The sequence below is a fragment of the Primulina tabacum genome, chromosome 3, assembly GCF_025594145.1.
Source record: "Primulina tabacum isolate GXHZ01 chromosome 3, ASM2559414v2, whole genome shotgun sequence".
In the NCBI taxonomy this organism is placed as follows: Eukaryota; Viridiplantae; Streptophyta; class Magnoliopsida; order Lamiales; family Gesneriaceae; genus Primulina; species Primulina tabacum.
Window position 1 is genome coordinate 16,246,931 of NC_134552.1, and position 20,181 is coordinate 16,267,111.

At 34.8% G+C, this 20,181-nt stretch overlaps 2 protein-coding genes across 2 annotated transcripts; one reads left to right on the top strand and one right to left on the bottom strand.

The window, feature by feature from the left end:
• The first annotated feature begins 447 nt into the window (after positions 1-447).
• On the top strand, positions 448-3,754 carry LOC142540813 (frataxin, mitochondrial). Its single transcript, XM_075647214.1, has 5 exons — positions 448-759; positions 1,065-1,137; positions 2,382-2,429; positions 2,518-2,612; positions 3,273-3,754. The coding sequence occupies exons 1-5, from the start codon at positions 509-511 to the stop codon at positions 3,400-3,402; spliced, it is 597 nt and encodes a 198-aa protein (XP_075503329.1). The 5' UTR covers positions 448-508; the 3' UTR covers positions 3,403-3,754.
• A 4,202-nt stretch (positions 3,755-7,956) lies between these two features.
• On the bottom strand, positions 7,957-8,943 carry LOC142540814 (uncharacterized). Its single transcript, XM_075647215.1, has 2 exons — positions 8,437-8,943; positions 7,957-8,336 (listed from the first exon to the last, which is right to left on the bottom strand). The coding sequence occupies exons 1-2, from the start codon at positions 8,812-8,814 to the stop codon at positions 8,022-8,024; spliced, it is 693 nt and encodes a 230-aa protein (XP_075503330.1). The 5' UTR covers positions 8,815-8,943; the 3' UTR covers positions 7,957-8,021.
• Positions 8,944-20,181: the final 11,238 nt, after the last annotated feature.

The following is a 20,181-nucleotide window of genomic DNA, read 5'->3' on the forward strand; positions in this document are numbered from 1 at the left end:
AAAAAAATCAATGTTTTCAAAATCAGATTGAATCCATCGGTTCAACTTATTTGACTGAGAACGGGTCATGAATTCGATCCGAACATCGTTTAAAAACCATTTGATCGATCAAATTAGTCCAATGCAAAGCAGATAGATATATTGAACTGAAAATTTTTTATTTAATTTTATTTTTTGAAAATTTATTTTTCTTATCTTTAAAACCTTAAATTTAATATTTATTATAGAGTAGGTTTTTTGTGAGACGTTCTCACGAATCTTTATCTGTGAGATAAGTCAACCCTACCGATATTCACAATAAAAAATAATAATATTAGCATAAAAAATTTAATATTTTTCATCGATAACCCAAATAAGATATTCGTCTCACAAAATTTATGGTACTCATTGTTTGGAGTTTTGAAATAAAAAATTTTAAATGACCTTTTTAGAGAAAAAAAAAATTATAAAATGGCCTTCTGAATTCACATTGTGGAGAATCTGAGAATCAAGAAGCTGCCTGTTTGCAATGGCTGCCCACTCAACTTGGAAGCTGATTCCCTTGAGAAGAACATTGTCACGAGCTCTGAAAACTTTATCAGCTCCATCTCCTTCCTCAATCTCGACCCAAGATTCGTTGATTTCTCCTCAACATGCCACGGGTTCTCTTCTCAAATCCTCTTCTCTCTGGCTCTCAACATTCTCATACCGTAGCATCGGTTATCGCTATTACTCTTCTGCGATTGAGGGTTCTTTAGGCCCCGCTGCAATTAATTACACGTGAGACATCTCTTCTTGAACTCGGTGATTCGGGAAATTGATGTAAGAGTGGGAGGTGGAAGATGGGTAGTTTGCCTGTTTAAAATTGTTGAAAAGTTCAAGTTTATTGGATTTATCTCTATCCCATTTAATTTGGTCTCCTTAAATGCAAATGAACAATTTTTATGTTTCTATGTTTTCGTTTTGTGCTGGTGGCGGTGCCGTGATTTGTCTATATATTGTTTGATGACTTGTGAGCGTGAGATTTCTGGAAAATCTATGAATTGATTTGGGGAGAGTTTTGGCTACTGATAATATGTGTACAGTTCTGTAATGCAGGAAGATGAATATCACAAGTTGGCTAATTCAACCATCCATGTTCTTCTTGAAAAGCTTGAGGTAATGATTATAATTTTATCTTGTATGCACAACTACTTGATGCTATTTTCAATTGGATCAACATATTAAGTAGCAGTTCTTTATTGATGTTTGTAGTTCTTAGATTTAGAAACTTGTTTATGGTTTTCTACTTTTCATGCCATGTGTTAAAACCGAAGAGGGGCTGAAATGAATTTGCGAAAACTTAGAGTTTACACTAGGAAGACTTTATGTCAATCGAATAAATAGATAACAAGTAACAATTTAAAAGGAATATAAATGGAAGCAATAAAGAGCAAGAAATTTGTTATTAAGTTAACGATAAAAACATTTGTCTTACTTCACCAAGGAATTCTTTAGAATTTATTGGTCTTGAGGACTCCAAGCTTGCATCACATGTTAATGGTGTCTTCTTAGCCTCGAGAGTTTGAAGTACAGCCACATGTATCAGAACCTGCTTTATATGTCAGTGATTTATGCTAATTTCCACCTTGCATTGATATCTATAGACCTTATAACACTAACTGAAAGAACTCAAAACATACATGTTACAAGAATGAAATAGACTTATAAGTCACACTCTGAAAAACTGAATAAAATATGAGCTTTGGAAGTTCCCATCCCCTGAAAATATGTCATAATTAAAACTGGTCATTTTGTCATTATTTGGTTCATAATAGCTTGGGACTTCTATGGAACATAAGGGTTCTACAGCTATAATTTTAAAGTTTTGAGCTAACATCTAGAACACAAACATGGGCGTTCAGGATATCCGGACAGTAAGCTTTTGGCAGTAAACATTCCTTTAATGTTTGGGATGTAACATGTCCTTTGGCTCAACGTCTAGATTGAAACTCATCCATAAGTTGAATATCATGTATGCGGAGAAATCGTTTTTCCATTGTGCTTGGTTCTCAAACAATACCCATGTAGCACTCAGCAACGCCCAGGACTTGAATTATTCTGTTCTCGGGAACATATTGACACCACGACAGGGGGTCGTCTGTTTGTCCAGTAGCTTGAAAATATAATTTTGTTTTTAGACTTTTTGTTCGAGTCTTGTTTGCTTGATTTGTATGCTACACACTTGATCCAAACTTTAGTGTGTTTTTGTTATCATCAAATCCGAAAACAATTCAAAGAGAAAAATACAAATTAAATGATTCTCCGTTTTATTTTAAGTTCTAGATTTGTATGTGTTTTAAGTCACAACAAGATGAAATTGACTAGGTATGCTTTTGTTTTGTATTAATTGTCTTGTATAGGAGTATGGAGACTCTGTAGAAATTGATGGCTACGACGTTGACTATGGGGTGAGATAGATTATCTTTAAAATGTTTAGTAATCAACATGTTTTATATGTATGCCTTATTTTGAGAAAACTTCAAATTTATTTTGTAGAATGAGGTGTTAACCTTGAAGCTTGGGAGATTGGGGACTTATGTCATTAACAAGCAAACCCCAAACAGACAGATTTGGATGTCATCTCCAGTGAGGTATGGATTCCTCAAATTTCACCATATACGTTCGATCACGTACAGTTGTTGGCGGTCTGTCGTTTTCAGCTTTAGTTTTGTTTTTTCTGGTTTAATGGTGTTATAAGGAAGTCCTTATAATTGTTTACAAACCCTTTGAAGCAATCGGTCTAAAGATCCTTGATTAGGCTAATAAGGCCCATGACAACTCTTGCCACAAAATAAGGCACGTGGAAGATAAGGATGTTGTATAAAGAAAAGGAAATGTTATTCCTTGCGTGTAGGAATGAAAATTAACTAAGCTTCTTGAGATTCAACTAATCTGCTCGATATCACCTGTATTTTTATTTTTAGAACCCAAGTCCTATAAGCATGACAAAACCATGCTTGAAGATCTTTGATTTTGAAACTTCGAATCTTGATTCTTAACACAAACAAGCTAAAAGTGTGATGGAATACATGAAGCTATTTCATCTTGATTAAGTGCCCAGCTTCAATAAACGCTTGAGCCATACCTAGCTATGGACCGGACAATGTGTATTTTTTATTCAGAAACAAAAATTATGTATGTTGAGAACTAATATTGACAGAGACAGCAGGACCAATCCCTTTAATCTATTTTGACTGTTTAGAAATATGCATCAAGGGATTTCCTTTTTAATATTTGGTTCTTTTTTGCAGTGGCCCATCTAGATTCGATTGGGATCAACATTCTCGAGCATGGATTTATAGGCGAACAACACAAGACTTGAGCAAAGTGTTGGAAACTGAGTTGCTAGAGCTCTGCGGAGAACCAATTCATCTGTCTTAAGGTTCTTGAACTGTCTCTTTTTTATGCAAGCCGTCTCAGCTACAAATCTCCCGGCAGAAGTACTAGCAAAGATCCTTTTTTCACTTCTCGTTTTTTCTTTCTACTCAGTTATCCTATCATTGTCCATTATGTTTTGTAGTAGGTCATGATGCCAATATATTGATCATACGGGGCTTTCTGAGACTTACATGAACTAATTGTAATAAAGTTTCGAATATTTATTCACTGGTCTAGCCTGGGCAAGCGGGCATTTGGTGGAATTTTCACTACAGATCTTGCATCATGAATAGTTGTATAAAATTAAAGAAGATTATGTTCAAGATTTGAACCATAATTTAAGGTTTTATATCTATCCAACAAGGAGGTAACTTTTTTTTTCTTTTTTTTCCCCAACAAGGAGGTAACTTGCTTTCATGTCAGTCGATGGTTTAAATTTGGCATTGAAGCCATGCCCACTTTTATTTTAATAGAAACTAATATCTTATCCGTGCGATGCACGATACACGATTATTTTATTACAAATAATGATTAAAATTTATAAATATGGACGTTTGAATAATTACTTAAATTTATTTATATAATGTTATAAATATATTTGACTTTTAAATATTATTATAAAATTTATTATTTAAAAATTGTTTATGTCATTTGAAATAAGGTTCAAACAAGGATAATAATCTTATATCATTAAATTTACTTATTTACCATTGTATTCGATATCTTAGATAATAGGAACGGTTACTAACAAAAAAACAATAGAAAAAGATATTTAAATAAATATTATTTTATATATCAAAACTTTAAAAAAATCACAATTCTATTCATTGATCAGATGAATTAATTTTGATTAAAATGTTAATTATTTTTTATAACATGTTACAAAAAATATATTAATGTTCTGATTATGATGCATAATAATAATAATAATATAATTTAAGGACAATTAATATACCAAAAATTCGAGATAATCCTTTTCACCAAAAAATTTTGAAAATTTTAATATTATACAAAAATTATATTATATTTAATATTTTAGATAGTATGTTGAACTAAATATATAAAAGTATAACAAAACTCAAAGCCAAAATCAAAATTAAATGAATGACATAATCAATGCAAACATGTAAATATAGTTTATATTTTCAAAAGATATCAAATTCAAATTTGAATTTTAAAAAATTGAAAAAACTTAACGTTTAATTACTTATTTATTTCCTATTTGTTTCAAATATTTAATACAGTCGGGATTTATTATTTTAATAAAAAATTGAAAAAATTTCATATTTATTTCTTTTCAATTCAAATATTATAACATATTGTTTTGTCTATCAAAATTTTAGAAATAAATAAATAATTTTAAAAATTCAAAATTTTTTGTTATTTATTTAATGAATAAGTTTTGATAAAAAATTTAATTGTTTTTAGAACATGTTAAAAAATATTTATATTCGAGTTTTATTTAAGATAATAATAATAGCAATTTACAGACATTCAACATATAAAAATTCACCATGACACATTTTTAAAAGTCGTAAAACATAATATTATATACAAAAAATTATATTTCATTTAATACGATAAAAATTAATAAGAACTAAATATATAAAAGTAACATAAAACCTAACATCATAATCAAAATTAAATAAATTAACCAATGTAGATACTTAAATATATTATATATTTTCAAGTGATACAAAATTCAAATTTGAATTTTAAAAACAAAATTGAACTTCACATTTAATTTTATATTTATTTATTATTTATTTTTAAATATTTACCGTTATAGGTATATATATATATATATATATATATATTGAACTTCAACATACAAACAATGAATCAACACAATATTATGTGAGTTTTTTTTTCTTTACTTTTTGTTTTTAAAAACGAAAATCAACGATCTAACATTTCTATCTGGAGTAAGAAAAATTCGAATTGGAAACAATAATTGTAGAAGGAAGTCACATAAATATACCTTTATTCAAGAAGTCAAAAATAAAATAAATGTGTACTTTCTATTTCAAAATTCGCAAATATTATTATTCTGACATAGATAATTGGATTGTAATAATTATCTTTACTGAAATCGAGACATGTGGTGTCGAACTATTAAATGACATAAAATTCTTCACTCACACTCCATTTCAATATTCTTGATCAATATTTTATTATTATTATTTTTAAAATAAAGTAAACAATTATGCTATCACATTTCATAATGAAAAGAAAAAAATCAATGAACCATTCTCTGATTTATTAATCCCATCAAATGTTGTAAATATTTGATTATAACGATGTTAATTTTAATCACAAATACTCTTGTGATACAGTCTTATGAGTCAATTTTGTTATACAAATATTCCATTTGGATCACCCATTGAAAAGTATTACTTTTTTATTGTAAATATGGTCATGGTTGACCCGTCTCATGAATAAAGATCTCTGAAACCAACTCACGAAAGACATAAACACTTATAATAAGGTAGTGTTTGAGTAGGTTTCTTGTGAGACGGTCTCACGAATCTTTATCTGTGAGACGGGTCAACCCTACCGATATTCACAAAAAAAAGTAATATTCTTAGCATAAAAAGTAATACTTTTTCATGGATGACCCAAATAAGAGATTTGTCTCATAAATACGACCCGTGAAATCGTCTCACACAAGTTTTTACCATAATGTTTTGATTATTCTCATCCGAGAGATGTTTTATTAGTGATCGATGGTTGTTATCGAGTCGTTAACTTCATGCTTAGAGTATTATATGCTCCAATTAAGAAACATATAAGTCTTGAATTTTTAATAGAAAGTGTGATAATTAGATGTGGTTGCCGGCCATGTGGTGAGGATTAAACTACAAGTAATTGCAACCATTCTTTAGTGGTTTTAGCTATGACTGTGGGTACAATCAACCCATAAGCTATTTATTATAAATACAATATGGGAGCAAAAGGAGAGCCATTTGTTTCAAATTTTGAATATATAATAATAATAATAATAATAATAATAATAAAAGAGGGCCTATTGGGATTAGCCGTGGACCAGAGAAATAAAGCAAGAAATAAGGTTCACTGATTTGGAAACTACGTCGTAACAACTTTTGTGACTTGAAATGACATTTTCATTAATTTTTTCTGACACAATTTATATTGTGAATAATATAACATGACTTACAGATATTATTACATAATATGTTTTCTCATATGATCTTCTAAATCTATTTATATGATACGTCTATTTTCAATAAGAAAAAAATAATATATATCATGAATCGAATCGATTTGAAAATTCGTCTCATAAAATTGAAATATGGTACAGTCTTATAATAATTTTCGTGTTATTACATTTGATAAATTCTCAAGTCCATTTTTGTATGGGTGAAAAGTGTATTATCTTGAAATATATTCCACTGAATTGGAGGAAGACGTGAATCATCAAATGATCTGGGATGACATATTGTTATCCAATGTGATAACAAGACGGATGTTTTTCAAAATTCCCATATATTTTGAAGCCCCACTTTAAATATAAAGCCTGATTATTTTAGTATCTACAAAATAAAAAAATCACATAATTTATTTGAATTTGTATAAACGTCTTTCATTATTAGACTAACGTCATTTGGCTCGTAACACGTGCATTTTTTTTTTTTGTAAAAAATCCAGAGATTACATAAAATAAAAAAATTCTTATGTCAAGAAATTTAATTATTCGAGGTCCCTCGAATTTAATAATATAATAATACAATATAGATACGTGATAAGTAATTCCTGAAAAAAATATAGTAAATCTTAAAAAAATAGTTTTAGTGAAATATGATATTATCAAAAATATTTTTTTTTCACTTATAATTTAATTCCTTCTACCAACTCTAATTAGATTCACTTCTACATTCGACAAATAATTATAATTTATTTCAACGTACCTTTGAAGGCTCCTTCCTATTCATTCTTTTGTTTACGATGTTTACCAGTAAAATATTTTATATAATATATATATATATATATATATATTTATTTATCAATCACATTAATCTTTATTTTCTACTATTATAATATTATATATTTTTTAAAAGATTAATCTGATTTTACTAATTTATTTTTGGCAAAAATTTGTATTAGACGGTCTCACGAGTTGTATTTGTGAGGCCGATCTCTTATTTAGGTCATCCATGAAAATGTATTACTTTTTATACTAAGAGTATTATTTTTTATTGTAAATAACGATAAGATTGACACGTCTCACAAATAAAGATTCGTAAAACCGTCTCACAACCGAACTATTCTTTATTTTTACTCAATAATCTGATATGTATCAACGTATGTAATATTCGTTAAGATGATTTTATATTTTGGTAACTCAAAATCTTATCATTATAATATTTAATAGAAAAAAAAAATCATTTTACGAGTTATCCAAAAAAAAAAAATAAATCAATTTACGAGTTATCTTAAAAAAAAAAAATCCAAGCCAAATCTTAATTGAAATTGTAAGCAACTTAAACCACGGCTTTCGTCGTCAAGGGAAAAGTGCCGTACGCTTGCCTCAACCAATTAATAATTATTTTTATTTTTATTATTATGATTATAAAAATTGATTGGCTGATAAAATCCGACGGCTACGAAGAGTCGCAGGAACTGAGATCAACGGCACTGGGACTATCTTCCCTCAAAGTGCAGCATTCCGCCATTTGTAGTCCAGAGCCAAATTCTTCACGATGAAATCTCCGGAGACTCTCCAAGATCCCCGATTCGGATATTCCGATCTCACCCATTTTAAACGGCGTCGTTCTCTGTTCTTTCCGCGGCGGCGACGCTTCCTTTATTAGATATGAGTTCTCCGTCTCTTCCTCCTGGAGAACGCACGCCGCCACCGCTGCTGCCGGCGGAGCGCGGACGTTGAGCTTATACGACGAGCAATATCGATCATCATCCTATAAACAAAACGCTCTCCATTGTTAACCATACAAATTAAGAATTGCAGCAAAAAAAATGGAAAAAAATATAGTTTCAGAAGGATTAATTTATATATACATCGGACGCAAAATAAGAGAGATTCTCAAGCCTGCGCTTCCTCGAAAAAAAAGCTTCACCACTACACGAAGTGCTCTCCGACTGCGGAGCAATCTGATTTTCCTCCACCACCTCCTTCCTTTCTTCAACTTCAGCACCGGCCGCTCCGCTCTTTCCGTCAACACATTTATCGCAGACCGCTACAGTGGGGCTCAAAACAGCACCGGTAGCAGCCCAAGGCGTCGGTGACCGGCACCCTCCGCAGAGCAAATATCTGGAATGCCTCGCCACGAGAAAGTTGGCAGAATGAACCTTAGCATCGCAGCCCCAGCACAATCTCGCCTTGTCCGATCCACAGTAAATCTCAGCCTTCAATTTACACAACTCGCACCTCTTCATCTTCAAAAATTGGAGAAGAAAAGATAACGATAATCTATGCGTGTGGGGCGAAGAATTTGCAGGATCGGTAGAGGGAGTAACAATCAAGAAGGGAGAATTAAAGAAGCAACATCCTCCCTGCAGTCAACGGCACCACTCAAGCCTCGTTTTTATACACAAATTACGAAATTGCCATCCAGGTGGCTGTGGGAGGGGTGAATTGGGGAATTCGTGTCGTGAGATATTGTTCTTATTTGTGTGGCGCAAACAACAGCGTACCGTGAATGGCAGGAAGGAGGCCACGTGTCGGAGGCGACGAAACCTAGGTATATTTTGATTGGTTGGTGGTGACGTGGCGAGGTCTCATTTGCCTACGTAGACACTGTTGGAGACGTAAAGTCATGGTACCTCGTCATGTGCACCTATTGGTTAAGAAAATTTAAGTATAAGCGATTTGAATTTCATATTATTAAAAATTAAGATATTTAAAAAAATTAACTTGAAATATTTAAATATTTTGTGTGATATTTTTAAATAATTGTTTTCGTGAATAATATATTTAAAAATGCGTTTGAACATTGTGCGTGAGTAATAAAAGTATTTATGTTTTATATGTATATATTTAAATCGATGTATTTTGTCAAATCTGACTTGATTATTTATGTTATAAATATATATTTAATTTGAGGTATTTAATTAATATTGTATCTGAAATATTAATTTTATACACGTATTTAAAGGTAATTATTAAATTTTGTTTTGAAAATATTGTTTTATAATCTCAAGAAATTTAATCAATGTTTAGGTAATATTTAATGCGATTCTTCAAGCACGAAAAACAAACATATTCAAAAACGGAGTCACGCCCTCGATTCGATGAAACAAATAATAATGTGTTGTTCCAATCTTTTTGAAAACAACAACGATTTGTGATATTCACCTCTAAGCTACGAGAATTCTAGCAACAAATATTCACGAAGATAACAATCAATCTCAAACGAACCTTCAAAGAACTCGTTTTTAACAATTCGAGTGAAGAACAATCGATAAACGCCACTGATACCCTCGGGATAGCCCGGGTTGTGCCCGAGTCATGGACGATTCTTGTGTCCGGGGCATGGACGACCCAGGATACTGGATGGATGGTCAAAATCAGGACAAATCGGCAGGAAGGGTTCCTCATGAGCCGGGCGGGTGAATGCCCGGGACGTCTCCTCCCCGGGCCACCGGACGCTCGGGCTCTCGTTCAAGCTCTCGGAAACTTTCTACCCGGGCTATCTCGATATGAGCACCGCACTCGTGTATACTAGCAGAATAGGATGTGGGCGACTGTCCCATCTCTGACATCAGGCCGATGGGTTGACAAAATCAGATGGGCTGGATGTGACCAATATGAGATTTGACATGTCAGAATATAGGGTGTGCTCAGCCGTCCTACTATAATTAGTAGGTAGCACGGAGAACGAGGTCATTATTACTTCTTCTACTATAAATATCAGGTTCTCTCTTTACATTTACATTCATTCATTCACACCAATATCACAACCATCACTTGGTTACATTGGTTCTTGGCTTGAATCATTCACTGATTTAAGCATCGGAGTGGCCACGCCGGACACCCCTCCGGCGCCCATTCATGTGGTTACCTTCTTGAGTGCAGGAAATCCTCTCCGCCCGGGAAAGAAGCTTCTGGTTCAGATATCTACATTACTCTTATTTCCTTCATCATTTTTTTGATAGCAGATTCGGTGGAGCACCCGACCCTGCTCACTCATTTCACCGGGATCGCATCATTGGCGTCGTCTGTGGGAAATTGAGCTCAAGACGTAGATATGGTTTTCATTCAAAAATAATCCTAACTCTGCTTGGCAAACATACAAGTCCGATCAGCTCGTCACTCAGATCTTATATGTGGATTTCATATGGGCTCAAAGCTCAGCAGCTATCCCGGATTGGCATGAAGAGCAGTTGATATGCACTCAGTAGCATACAGCTATATTAGTTACCTAATTTAGCTCAACCAGAGAAGTTTCACACTACCGAAAATGAATTCGGATTCAATATTTCCAGGTTAGTGATTTGGTTTTTAATAAAACTAATACAGCAGGTAAAGCAAAATCTCTTAAGTCCGGGAGATACGAGGCCCCGGCACATTATCTTAAGTCCGGGAAACACGAGGTCCCGGCACATTATTTCAAGCCCGTGAGGCACGAGGCCCCGACATCTTATTTAAAGCCCGGGAGGTACGAGGCCCCGGCAGCTTATCTTAAGTCCGGGAGACACGAGGCACCGGCACATTATTTCAAGCCCGGGAGGCACGAGGCCCCGACATCTTATTTAAAGCCCGGGAGGCATGAGGCCCCGGCAGCTTATTTAAAGCCCGGGAGGTACGAGGCCCCGGCACATTATCTCAAGTCCCGGGACATGCTCCCCGGCACATTATCTTAAGTCCGGGAGGTATGAGGCCCCGGCACATTCTTGGAAGTCCGACAGATATGAGGTCCCGGCACATTCTTGGAAGTCCGGGAGATACGAGGCCCCGGCACATTATTTCAAGCCCGTGAGGCACGAGGTCCCGGCATCTTATTTAAAGCCCGGGAGGTACGAGGCCCCGGCACATTATCTTAAGTCCGGGAGACACGAGGCCCCGGCACATTATCTAAGCCCAGGGTTCTCAAACCTGGCTCGGGGACTCCGCACCTCGACCACTCCCAAGTCCCGGGAGATGCTCCCCGGCCCAAGGCTCCGCACCTTGGTTATTTATAAGCCCAAGGTTCTCAAACCTGGCTCGAGGCTCCGCACCTCGACCACTCCCAAGTCCCGGGACATGCTCCCTGGCTCAGGGCTCCGCACCCTGGTTATCTATTAAGTCCAGGGATCCGTACCCTAGCTCGATGCTCCGTATCTCGACTATCATGAAGGCCAGGGCTCCGTACCCTGGTTATCTATTAAATCTAGAGATTCGTACCCTGGCTCGGGGCTCCGTACCTCGACCATTCATGAAGGCCAGGGCTCCGCACCCTGGTTATCTATTAAGTCCAGGGACCCGTACCCTGGCCTAGTGATCCGTACCCTGGCTCGGGGCTCCGCACTTCGATCATTCATCAAGCCCGGGAGACGTAAGAGTCCGGCACCTCATCCCATCTCTGAGATACATGAAGCCCCCGATGCTTTTACAAACAAACTAAATATTTTCCATGATCGGGCACACAAGACTAATCCGGACAGCGAGTATGACTCTAGCCCGACTATTTAAGGAGGGAGTGATGATACCCTCGAGATAGCCCGGGTTGTGCCCGAGTCATGGACGATTTTTGTGTCCGGGGCATAATCAGGACAAATCGGCAGGAAGGGTTCATCAGGAGCCGGGCGGGTGAATGCCCGGGACGTCTCCTCCCCGGGCCACCAGATGCTCGGGCTCTCGTTCAAGCTCCCGGGAACTTTCTACCCGGGCTACCTCGATATGAGCACCGCACTCGTGTATACTAGCAGAATAAGATGTGGGCGACTGTCCCATCTCTGATACCAGGCCGATGGGTTGACAAAATCAGATGAGCTGGATGTGACCAATATGAGATTTGACATGTCAGAATATAGGGTGTGCTCAGCCGTCCTACTATAATTAGTAGGTAGCACGGAGAACGAGGTCATTATTACTTCTCCTACTATAAATATCAGGTTCTCTCTTTACATTTACATTCATTCATTCACACCAATATCACAACCATCACTTGGTTACATTGGTTCTTGGCTTGAATCATTCACTGACTTAAGCATCGGAGTGGCCACGCCAGACACCCCTCCAGCGTCCATTCATGTGGTTACCTTCTTGAGTGCAGGAAATCCTCTCCGCCCGGGAAAGAAGCTTATGGTTCAGATATCTACATTGCTCTTATTTACTTCATCATTTTGATAGCAGATTCGGTGGAGCACCCGACCCTGCTCACTCATTTCACCAGGATCGCAAGTGATGATACCCTCGGGATAGCCCGGGTTGTGCCCGAGTTATGGACGATTCTTGTGTCCGGGGCATGGACGACCTAGGATACTGGATGGATGGCCAGAATCAGGACAAATCGACAGGAAGGATTCATCAGGAGCCGGGCGGGTGAATGCCCGGACGTCTCCTCCTCGGGCCACCGGACGCTCGGGCTCTCGTTCAAGCTCCCGGGAACTTGCTACTCGGGCTACCTCGATATGAGCACCGCACTCGTGTATACTAGCAGAATAGGATGTGGGCGACTGTCCCATCTCTGACACCAGGCCGATGGGTTGACAAAATCAGATGGGCTGGATGTGACCAATATGAGATTTGACATGTTCAGAATATAGGGTGTGCTCAGCCGTCCTACTATAATTAGTAGATAGCACGGAGAACGAGGTCGTTATTACTTCTCCTACTATAAATACCAGGTTCTCTCTTTACATTTACATTCATTCATTCACACCAATATCACAACCATCACTTGGTTACATTGGTTCTTGGCTTGAATCTTTCACTGACTTAAGCATCGGAGTGGCCACGCCGGAAACCCCTTCAGCGTCCATTCACGTGGTTACCTTATTGAGTGCAGGAAATCCTCTTCGCCCAGAAAAGAAGCTTCTGGTTCAGATATCTACATTGCTCTTATTTCCTTCATTCATTTTGATAGCAGATTCGGTGGAGGCACCCGACCCTGCTCACTCATTTCACCAGGATCGCATCAGCCACAAAGTGTTAAATATAAAACCAATGAATTATAAAATACATTGTTGCTTGGATTGATACACTAATATATAAATAAATATATGAAGTTTAGTCTTCTATCCTTTCACCAAGGGACTAAGAACTTCTGATCATATATCATAGTTTTAGTTGAATTTCACCTCTATTTTATAATTTTTTAAATTGATTCAAAATCAAGATTTTATGTATGGTCAAATCTACAATTTTGAAGCTCATAATATAGTTAATGCTAATATGTAAACTCTAATTCTGTGCGTTGCATAATGATATTTAGAAATTTTATTTGCTCGTGATATTAACAACATAACTTTACATTTATGCATAGAACATATTACGGTTTCCATTATATATATTTGTTTGTTTATGAATTATGAATTTGTTGATTCACGTTGTCAAATTTTGATTTAAGTCTCGCATTATTGAATGTTTAACAAATTTAGTTATTTTTTATTAGATTGGTTGAGTAGTATCATACATGAACGTCACATCGATATCTAGAGGCGAACTTCTTATGTGGATAAGAGGAGGATCGGGATACGCACTATTGCCTATGTGTGTGTGTGTCTATATATATATATATATATAGTTTTGATATCCTGCACACCTACCGTGCACACCTTTGTGAGCACTGATGAGGTGTCACTCGCTCATTGGATGCACAATTTTTCTATATATATATATATTTCAAATATTATGGTCAATGAGAATAATATTATCAATTTATATTCCACGTCCTCATCAATGGCTTATTATGCAAACGTTTGCAACCATTTTTGTTATTATTATTTTACTCAATATCATGTATTATTATTTTTATTGTAAAAAATTAGAAAATGTACGACAATGTCTATTTAATATGAAATTTAGGTGGAATTCTCAAAAGAAAAGACAAAAATCGGATGTGTATTTGTTTTAAATAAATTCATTAGTCCATTTTTCAAGTCTATTTTCCTGAATAATCTGGTAAAATTCACTCTTGACATATTATTACTTGAAAATGTATTCATTTCATTATTATTAATTAATTTATAAAGTTAGTAATGCACTTTTTTGGATATGATTAGTGTATTTTAATTTTTACGACACTGAATTTATTTTTGGGAAAAAAGTAGTTTTAATGATAATATTAGATATTATAGGTTCAACATATACAATTTTTTTATTTAATAATAAATACATTATTTAGATAGTTTTAACATTTAGATTAGAAATAAAATTTTGCTACGTATATAAAATTTCCTTAGCTACGGCCCCACACCACATCTGAGAATGAGAATGACCAAAATTACAAAATAAACAAATATATATACATACTGAAATTTGATAATATAAATGATAAAATAAAATAAAATATACACGATCAAAATGGTAATTTCTCTTTACATATAATCAAGTATCTTGTATGTTTTAATGTTCGTTATATTATTGGTCTCGGATTTTCATTTAAACACATATAATTAAATTTCTTGTATAATTCAAATTAGGAATTCAAATTTCCTAATTGTAGTAGTCTGATTTCTGTTAAAATTTATAAATCATGTTTTAAAAATTATTCTCGGAATATTCTTTTTCATTTGATTTTTTTTTTTGAACCAAATGTGGACATTCTTCAACTCACCTATTTGATTTATTTTAAATTTTATGTTTAAATATCTAATCATTAAAATAATTTTTTTATAATCTTTAATATAAATATTTATAATAAATAAAAAAGAAATTTAAAAAAATGCAGAGAAAATAAAGCTGTGCTATTTTGCAAAATAACGCACCTCCGTTGAAGAAAGAAACCTGCGTCAAAACAGCGTTTCCCAAGATTGGAGATGCTATGATGCCACGTTTTATTACCGGTCCATAGAACAAAATCTAGACCCAAGCCAATGAAATGTCCCACTGATTTTCTCTTCTTTAAAAACATCTACTACACAAACGTTTGGATATCTTTAGGGTAAATTAAATTAAACTGCGGTAAGATGTTTGGATACGGTTTCTGGTTCTTGTAGCATCGGACATGAGATTTTTGTGGCATTAGGAGAGCACAAAAAAACATTAACATTAAAACTTAACATTCATATATTTTTTTTAACGATAAATATAACAATATAAATAATATGATTTCTATAAATAAGATATAAAAAAATATATCATCCAAAAAATGGTCATAAATGAATAATAATAAAGCCAAGATCATCAAAACAAAATATGAAATTCATGTTTCGAAGCATTAATATTCACTTGAATCAGAGCCGTACCTCTGATTCACAGGGCCTGAAGCGATATGTTAAAAAAAATCTTGTTGTGATAAATAACCGTAAAGCTCAGTTTGTAAATTAAAAATAACCAAACAATGGATATAAAGAAAATATAATTTACGAGTTATATGTTTATCTCTTTGTGATTTTTTCTTCGTGCGCTACAACATCAATATAGCTATAACGTAATGCAGTGTCATATGAACAATTATATTGGAAAAAAGATTGAAATTGACAAAAATTGTAAGATATGTTGCTAAAATTGAAATTTATCAATATAAACTATCAAATAACAAAATGATAAATATAATGAATCAATATTGTAAAAATATATGATTTGTTTTAAATAATAAATATAATATTTTATTCAAGAAAATATAAAATAAAGATATGTAAAATAGGTAAGTATCACAATTTTTTGTATTTTATTTTTTGAAATGAGTTGAACTACATAAATTCAAGAAAAGAGGCCAAATAATCGACAAGTAAAATATAAAAATTTAACATATGAATTGACACAAGATAAAATAATAAATATATTGGACAAACATTACTATTTTATGCATACAAAATTTTTAAAATTAATGAGCCATGTAGCTTTATTGTTTTGGCTCTACATAATTTGATTGAATCCAAATGAACACAATCATCATATTTAATCATATTTTCAATAGGTCAATGTCTAATTTTTTTAAAATGTCTAATGTAAATATTATTTAGGTGCATGCCTCAACATAATGAGACCAATATTTTTTTTGGGCCCCTGTGAAGGCTGGGCCCTGAGGCGATGGCCTATCTCGCCTCACAGAAGGTACGGCTCTGACTTGAATATTGTACGTCTCACAATTTTGGAAGCGAAAATGTTGATTAAATTTACATGATAAAATTTATTGACCAATTTTTTTATTGATCAATAACATAGCCATTATATTTAGTTTTTCTTGTAATATAGTTAATAGAAAATAAGTTTCGAGCGATTTCAACTTGCAAATGGCAGATGCAAAATTTGATGGATCACAAAAATTATGCAACCAAATGTCGGGAAACCACTCGAAACAGATCGACAGACAAAGAAATTGAGCGATAACGACCGTCGTAAAATTGTGGATGATATGTTTTTGTCGGAACTCACGAGAGATGTATTTCGGATTGATTATAGAATTATCTTGCTGAAAGTTTATGAGTCAGATTAAAAAAAATAAATAGACGTTAGAACTTAAAGTTTTTATAACTGGTCACTACTGCTCATTAATCATTAGTTATGAGATGAACTTATATGTTAATTATATAATACTATACAAGTAAATTTTGTAGAACATGTAACTTAGACTACGCATAGGTCATGCATAATTCTAGTATTTTAAATTAAAATGACTTTATTGCATGAGTATTTAAATTTAATTATTTTATCCAGTAGTTTAATTTTATTCTTTCAGTTATTTCAGTGAGGCCGGACTGGAGTTGGAGTTTAGAGATAAAATTTAAGATTCAGAAAACATTTCCAGAATTTATTTTAGCTAGCAAATAAGTTCATTTAAGTTAAAAAGGAGGTTTGAGGATTTAATTTAATTACTTGAGGTGAGTAGAAAATAAATTTATTTAAGTTCCTTAATTAAGGGGTTAGTTCACTAAATTAATTAAAAGATAGGTGAGGCTTTTAAGGGTTATAAATTTAGTAAATAAGCAACATTTTTCCCTCCATTTAAATGGTAAAATTCGGCCACCCTTAGTTGCTAGAACATTCCTTGCCAACACATCACCTTTGACCCTTTCTTTGTATTTAATTAGTAGGATAATTCTTTGATTTTTGGAGCACCGTTTAATTAATAATCAACCTTATCATAGCCTTGTTGTGCATGGTAGAATCGGCCACACCTCATCCTTAATCCCTCCAACCAATATTTGATAGCAACAAAAATTCAAATTTCAAAATGAGGGAGACTTGGTTTTGATTTGTCCCTTATATTTTGCACACATCTCCCTCACTCCCCTAACCATTTCCCCATCTCCCTAATCTCGAAAATCAGAGCCATTTCAGAGTAGAAAACCGTGGGTTGCATAGCTAGACACAAGAGGAAAAATTCAGTAGCAAGCTAGGTAGCAAAGCGCTCCACTCCTCCGCGCCGGATCGTTTCGTTCTTTCGTTTTTCTTTCAAAACGAAATCAGGCATGCATATGTTCTTTCTTGACTCTTCAATCAAGTCCTATTATCAATTATTTTCATTGCATGATCATGATTTCTATGGCCATAAACCGAAATCCATAAAGAATTTTCAGAAAAATAAAAGTGCAGAATTTCGGTTTTCATTTCAAGCTTCACGATTTCTTTTGTGTTGATGGTTACAGGTATTGGTTCGACTCAAGGCTCCCAATGCTGCACCTAGACATGTACTAGGACATGTTAGGATCATAATGGTCCATTCATTCAAGCCTCTCACCGCTGGAAACGAAAATTGACAGCAACTCCCCAAGCACAGCTCATGTGCACTTGATTTCTTGTGTCTTGCTGTCAAAAAGGGAAGCTTCTGATCTTGGCTGCCCTAGGGGCCTATAGCCTTGGTTAGATCACTTCCCTAGCATGTTTAAGACGTGACTAAGTCGCCCTTTTGGTGGCTTGGTCCATGGTTAATCGGTTTTTAAATAAAACTCCAAGAACAGCCCTGCACCCTTTCGCCCCTCTTCATTTTACAGCATGTATGGTTCGAATTCTTGTGGATGGTGTGGATCTTGGTTGGCCTATGGCCCTTAGCCACGGTTCATACCATGCCTCTAGATGTCTAGATCGTGCCATGGTCAATCAAATGGCCACTGGAACGACACGAGACAACAATCGAAGCAAGACACCGCACACGCATGTATGAGTGTTCTCTGTTGAACTTTTCTGATGTTGTTGGAATATTTCGAATGGTGGCTGGCCTAGGGTCCTTAGCCATGGTTCAAATCATTCCTTGGGATGTTGGTAAGAGTCTCTGATCGGTGGTTCAAGCCCCAATGGCCTGTAGTCTCGAAAATGACGCAAGAAACCTAAGCACAGTTGCTGTATTTTGTGGACAGCAACTTGCTGTGACGGTTCAGTGGCTCATTTGGGTTCTTGGTTGGCTTTTAGCCTATGGCATTAGACTGGACAGTGACTCATTGAGTTAGGAAGGTTATGTTTTTGACCGTTCGTGATTCGGATCATTTTTGAAGTCGTACGAGAATTTACGGTGCGATGTGCCAAATTTACTCTCGAAAGAGCGTTTCATGTTTTGGCCTCCATTCACCTAAGATTCGACTTGCATCATTTTAGGAGCATTAATTCATCATTTTAAACGTATTTTAATCATGACTATATGATGTTTCAGTGTTGGCTCGGGTTGGTTCGGAGTCATGATTAAATACGAAGTCGTTCGGTGTAATTGTCACATTTTCGAAAGTTATTGCATAGTTTGGTCCCATAAATCTATTGCATATTTTTCATGGCATATTTAGGTTGCAGCGAGCCTGGGAGCGATCTAATCCATTCAGTAAAATCGTACAGGATATTTAATTCAGTTATTTAATTATATTACGTGCAAAAATACAAATTTTGAGATTTATGCGATATGGCTTGTGGTCACTTTACTATCATGATTAAATCCGGTCGCCAGTTACCGGTCCGATCTCCAGTTACCGGTTATGAGAGCATTACTAAGTCCTGTCGCCAGTTACAGGCCCGGTCGCCAGTTACCGGTCAGTTCAATTGTTTCACCCAGTACTGTGGCAGTGGTCTGATCAGACGTACATTACTAAGTCATGTCGCCAGTTACAGGCCCGGTCGCCAGTTACCGGTCAGTTCAGTTCAGGGACCACATGCGTAGACCATAATCTCACCAGAAAATTATTACAGGCTATTTCAGTACAGGGCTCCAAGGAGCAAACATTTTCACTATGATTTTCAGTTCAGTTATGCACGTATTATAATTAATCATGACATGATATTTTTAATCCCATGCAAATTTTACTATATTATTTACTCGTTATTTACGATATATGCATGCTGAGTTTTTAGACTTACTAGACTTGATTGTTGTAGGTACTGATGATGTCGGGACCGAGGGCGGGGACCAGTGAGTTAGCTTGGGTCGGCAGTAGTGGAACCCGAGGACCTCATTTTTTCAGCATTTATTATTTTATTGTCAAACATTTTGATTGTCGTTGGATAAACTTTTACTGTTATTTCGAAAATGTTAATTTCTTCCGCTGCCATTTTGAACATCAAACTTTATTTATCAGTTCATCTATGAATGAGGCAATTTTAATTATTTAAAAAGAAAAATTTTAAATTTGTCCGCAAATTTTCAAGCACGGATTTTTAGGCCTCTACAAATTTGATGCATCCATAACTTCGGGGCCGGTGGCGTTTGCATCATAATTTATACTACATGTTCGGGC